Source organism: Brassica napus, chromosome A2, assembly GCF_020379485.1.
Source record: "Brassica napus cultivar Da-Ae chromosome A2, Da-Ae, whole genome shotgun sequence".
Lineage (NCBI taxonomy): Eukaryota > Viridiplantae > Streptophyta > Magnoliopsida > Brassicales > Brassicaceae > Brassica > Brassica napus.
In genome coordinates, this window is record NC_063435.1 from 4,091,947 (window position 1) to 4,097,345 (window position 5,399).

At 30.1% G+C, this 5,399-nt stretch overlaps 1 protein-coding gene across 1 annotated transcript; it reads left to right on the forward strand.

Annotated features, from left to right (window-relative positions):
• Positions 1-3,585, forward strand: LOC106361837 (WUSCHEL-related homeobox 2-like). Its single transcript, XM_013801645.3, has 2 exons — positions 1-1,833; positions 2,118-3,585. The coding sequence occupies exons 1-2, from the start codon at positions 1,494-1,496 to the stop codon at positions 2,579-2,581; spliced, it is 804 nt and encodes a 267-aa protein (XP_013657099.2). The 5' UTR covers positions 1-1,493; the 3' UTR covers positions 2,582-3,585.
• Positions 3,586-5,399: the final 1,814 nt, after the last annotated feature.

Genomic DNA, 5,399 nt, shown 5'->3' on the forward strand with positions numbered 1-5,399 from the left:
TCAAGATTTGATTTCTGAATATCTTCACTTGGTGAATATTCTATAGACTGTTTAAATATGATGAGGCTAGATACAATACTTTTTTCTTTTTTGTAAAAAGCTAGATACAATACTTGATAGAGTAATCTCCAAGTAAAGATATTCACAAATGTAACCTAGAATGTTCCAATAAGAGAATGACGAAATAATCTATAGTTCCAGAAATGGAATATTTCATCATCAAGGACAAGATCTTGCTTAATCATTTCACAGTGTTCTTGGTTAAACATTTCTGTCATTTAACACAGTTATTTTAGCCATAGTCTTTATTTTAAAAATCTAAGTGGTCTCATAAAATACGTGTACGACTATGTATATATATTGTATAGTGATAAGACGTATTTTCATGTTATCTGGTATAATCGTGTTTTTGTCTTCATCGATTTGTTTTTCGAGATATTTTATTACAGACAATTTATGATAAACGTACAAGAAAAAGTATCATAAACTAAATCCGGTGAAAATGCATGATACTTTTCCTTGTACGTATATCATAAACTAACTATCTGAAAAGAAAATGACAGAGCCATATTTGAATTCGCCACTGTCCACCTTGATTATACTAAGCAAGATATGATCGACATCGGATTTGAGAAATGAGACTGAGACCAAGAGGCAAAGCAACTAAGCCACTAGAATTTTCTGTTTTGACGGTTTACAATATAGGATCACGGTTTTGTTTCTTTGCCAAAACATTTTGAAATATTTGAAATTGTTAAGAAATCGAAGAGCCAAGCGGCTCGACTTCTTATTGTCGTGTTATATAAATTATATCTATAAAATGTGAGTACTATATAAGACATGGTGATATATAATTATAATAAGATATGTCAATTTCCGAAGCAAACTATACATGTATAGGCTTCTCATGACCTACAAAGAACACAATCCAACCAGCTATCTTTTGCCGCCCTGTTATATTAACGTTCGTATTTATCCTTACTGTCTCTTTCATTTCCAAGACTTATGGCTCTCCTTCATTAGTTCATTAAAACACTTCACAAAAAACATTCGTAATCCCCAGAAAAGAATAAGAAAAAGTTATTAAAATCACATAATTCAAACAGTTATGTTCACGTGGAATAATATTTAATAATTATTTGTAAACAATTTGAGATAGACTCATAGACAAGTATTGTGGTATCTTTTTCTATTAGCCGCAGTTTATAGCAAATTAATTAAATGATAGTAGTACTTATTTTTAATCTTAAGAGTAATGATTGATTTTACAAAAGAAAAACCTGAATAAATCCAAATGTTTTTTTCTTTCTATTTGTCTTCTCATAAAGAGTAGCCTCTTTTTTACCATTTCAGCCGCTCCCTGCCATGTTTTCAGAGTCTTCAGCACAGAAAACGACACGCATGTCACTGTCTTTCTCTCTTCATTTCATTTGACTCTGTTCCACTTCCTCACTAAATTGCTATATAAATATAAGAGTCTCCCCTTGAATTCCATGCATCAATCAAACCCCAAAATTCTCAATTACCTCACAATGGAAAAGGAAGGGAAGGTAGGAACGGCAAGCAGTTCAAGGTGGAACCCAACGAAAGAACAAATAACGCTTCTTGAGAATCTTTACAAGGAAGGGATACGAACACCAAGCGCCGATCAGATACAGCAAATCACCGGTAGGCTCCGTGTGCACGGACATATAGAGGGTAAAAACGTCTTTTACTGGTTCCAGAACCATAAGGCTAGACAACGCCAAAAGCAGAAACAGGAGCGCATCGCTTACTTCAATCGTCTCCTCCACAAAACCTCCCGTTTCTTCCGCCCACCGCTTTGCTCAAACGGCACGTAGTTCTTCTCCATATTTTCTCTTTTACCTGCTTTCTTATTGATCACGTAAAATATAATATCCATAATGTACTGAAATCTAGTACAAAAAACATATATAATCGGTTTCTTGTTGTTTACGTCTCTTTTTTGGTATTAAAGGTTTGATCGAATCGTTTCTATCATAGAAATGTTTTTGAGATGTCTTTTAGCGTATATATAGTCCAACAGTTTTCTTCAATTTTATTATATTTATAGGGTTTAAACGTTCTAAACTTATTGTAATTTTGTTGCTGTGAAGTGGGTTGTGTTAGTCCGTATTATTTACAGCAAGTAGGTGATCATCACAATCAACATGGGCATGGAAGTGTATACAGACACAGTAACAATGTGATGAATCCAAACGGGGGCTACGATAAGCGCACAATCACAGATCATAAGAAGCAATTGTCTGACATAACTACAACCGCAGCTAGACTGTCAATGTCATCGAGCTCACTTAGATTTGACCGATTTGCCCTTTGTGATCACGGTTATAACGGTGAGGACATTAACGTCAATTCTAATGGACCGAAGACGCTTTCCCTTTTTCCTCTTCAGCCTTTGGACGCGGCCAGTGAGGATGGTGTTGGAAATTCCAAAATTTCCCCTGGGCGTGACTCTCCGGTGACTTGTTTCGGTGATGGCGGCGGACGAGAGCAGCCGTTTATTGATTTCTTTTCTGGTGGTTCTAGTAGGTTTGCTAATGGTGCAAATGGGTTGTAACAAAGGGTTTAAATGGGAATAAACATTTTCTTTTTTTATCATTTTGTCATTTCATTTACAAATGGGTTGAAAAAACATGAAAAACTAGTTTAGTCCAATCTGAGTAATTTTATTTCACATTTAAAATAAAATTGAAGTACATATTATATAACAATAATGTCGATCAAAACCAAAACTGTATTACAATAATGTCAATTATAACAAATTAGTCGCATATCTGGATTTTTATATTTTAGTTTTTTGTGATTTTTATTTCGAGTTGTCTAAAAGAGAATAAAAGATAAATCATGAAAAGATAAAGCGCTTCAAATACAGTAGGAAATGTGTTTTGTTTATCCCTGATTATCTTGAAAAAGTAATGAGAGACTTTGGAAAAGTCGAAATAAACTCTTGTTTGCACAGAAAGTTATCAGTGAAGAGGAGATGCTACCAAAAGAATGACTTTCTAGCCTCCAAATGAATCTCCATAGGAAGGATGCGCAGAAGTTAAATGCAGAGACCTTCAAGTTGATAGCTCAAATGTGTTATTGAAGGGAAAGACTGATCTTGACCTTGATTGGATAGTAAGAAATAGCGATGGAATATTAATGGATAGTGTAGTGGAATTTAATTTGCAGGTCGTCACAACCACAAGAAAAAAACTGAATGCTCTGCACTTACGTATGGGCTTTACAATCTTGCTTGTCATTAGGATATACGTATTGTAGAGATCAAGGGAGATAAAACATGGTCATCAACCAGTACTGTCATCAACAATGTTCTCAATATGAAATCCAACAATATAATCTAAAACTAAAATATTACATCTATACACTATACTGTTAGGACTTAGGAGTCGGGAAGCCATGTTCTGGTTGGCTAAATTATCACACATGAAAAGTTCTTGTAACTAGTATAAATTAGCTTTTCAAAAATACATATAAATTAGCTATGAATACTGTAAAATCATCACCTCATGAGTTTGGTCCTAGTTGTCCAAACTTTCTTCAAGAGATTGTAATTAGTACTAGATCCGCACCTTGCGCGGGATGAACATTATATATATAAATAATTATATATATTATCTGTTTTTACATGAAATAATAAATATATATTGAATAATTAAAAGTCATTAACTATTATATATATAATTAAATTTGTGCGAACATATAATTAAATCAATTTTATTAATCCAAACAACATTTTTTTTCTATTTGATAGGATATGTAATTAAATTTTAAATGATATTAACATATATATTATATTTTTAATATTAATATCTATTAAATGATGCTTTCTACTCATATGATTTTTTGATCATTTTTATTTTTTATAGTAAAAACTTTAAATTACTGATAACAAATTTTTCATGGGATTAATAGTTTTAGTAATTTATATATTTTTTTAAAATTAAGTTGTCAATGTTCATTCAAAAATTTTATCATAAAAAAATTGTTCATATTAAATTTCAAAACTAAAATATTTATGTATTTGATATAGTTTATAATTTAATTTAAAATGATATATATATTAATCTTAATAATTATTTAAGATAGACTTTTTACTTATATGATTTTGTAATCATTTGTATTTTGTCATAACAAAAAATTTAAACCATGGATCACAAAATTTGAATGTGAGACTTTTAACAGTTTTAGTAATTTATAGTCATTTTTAAAAATTCAAAATATAACATATACTGAAAAATCTAAATTTTTCTTATATGTTTATTGTGGTTGTTTAATTTATTTTAATAGTTTAAAATTAAAAAAATATGAAAAAGATACACTAATTTTTATCAAATTTTTAGTATTCAAAATCATTAATTGTCATATATATTTTAGCCGCATTAGACAATTTCATAATTTTTATTTAAGAAAATTATAAAGAATATTTATAATAAACTTATTGTTAGATTAATAATTTTTTTATTATATAATTAGATGAACCAGCATATTTCTCTAATGATTCTAAGAATCATCTTAGTGATGACACGTGGTTACAAAAAGAAGTTGTAGTGCTTCTCAAATAATATATATAGGGGATGCTATGTAGTGTAGTATGGAAATCAGTATACTATTATTAACTTTTATATTTATCTTGTCTAGTTTCGTATTTTACGATATTATGCTTTTGATCTTCTATACTGTACATAATCAATATTCAATTCATTTCACAAAGAATTTTCGTCTTAAGATTTTATTGTTTTAGAAAAATATTGTTTTATATTTTCGGTGCAGAAATTGAAATAAGAATCTACTTTTGGTCATATTATTTAATATTTTAATTAGAGAAAGAAAAATATTAGTATATGAATATATGGTAAAACAAATCTTTTAGATGATTTCTTAATTTGTGAAAAACTTTCAAATGACATTTCAGTATAAGGTGTTATATAGGCAGTCGCGGAGCCAGCCAAAAAATTCAAAATAGGGCCTATATATACAAAACTGGTTCACGATCTCCCTACTCACTTGGTCCAAGTACATTTGGGGTCAACAAAATTAAATCACATGTTTAAATTAGCTATGAGCAAATAAAAGTTTACTCAGAAATACAAGTTTTTTTTGTAATAAAAGTTCATAGGGTTCAAGTGACCTCCTCCTAGTTACGCTGCCTTAGTAAGGCCCTGTTCGAAACTACGCTAGACCCTAGTCAGGTGGTAATTCCAAGTCTAGCGAGTTACCGAAAAATCGAGGAGTATTCGGGAATTACGTGGAACCTAGTTTTAAATATATTTATAATATATTTAGCTAATTTTAAACATGATGATACAAATTCTTAGACATAATTATATAATTCTTATATATAATTTTAAAAAGTCTCTTTTTGATTTGTA

Bases quoted from the DNA above. Each gene is read 5' to 3' on its own strand.
- LOC106361837 (XM_013801645.3), top strand. From the start codon at position 1,494: ATGCATCAATCAAACCCCAAAATTCTCAATTACCTCACAATGGAAAAG. The intron at 1,834-2,117 runs GCACGTAGTTCT...GTTGCTGTGAAG, and splicing joins CCCACCGCTTTGCTCAAACG to TGGGTTGTGTTAGTCCGTAT.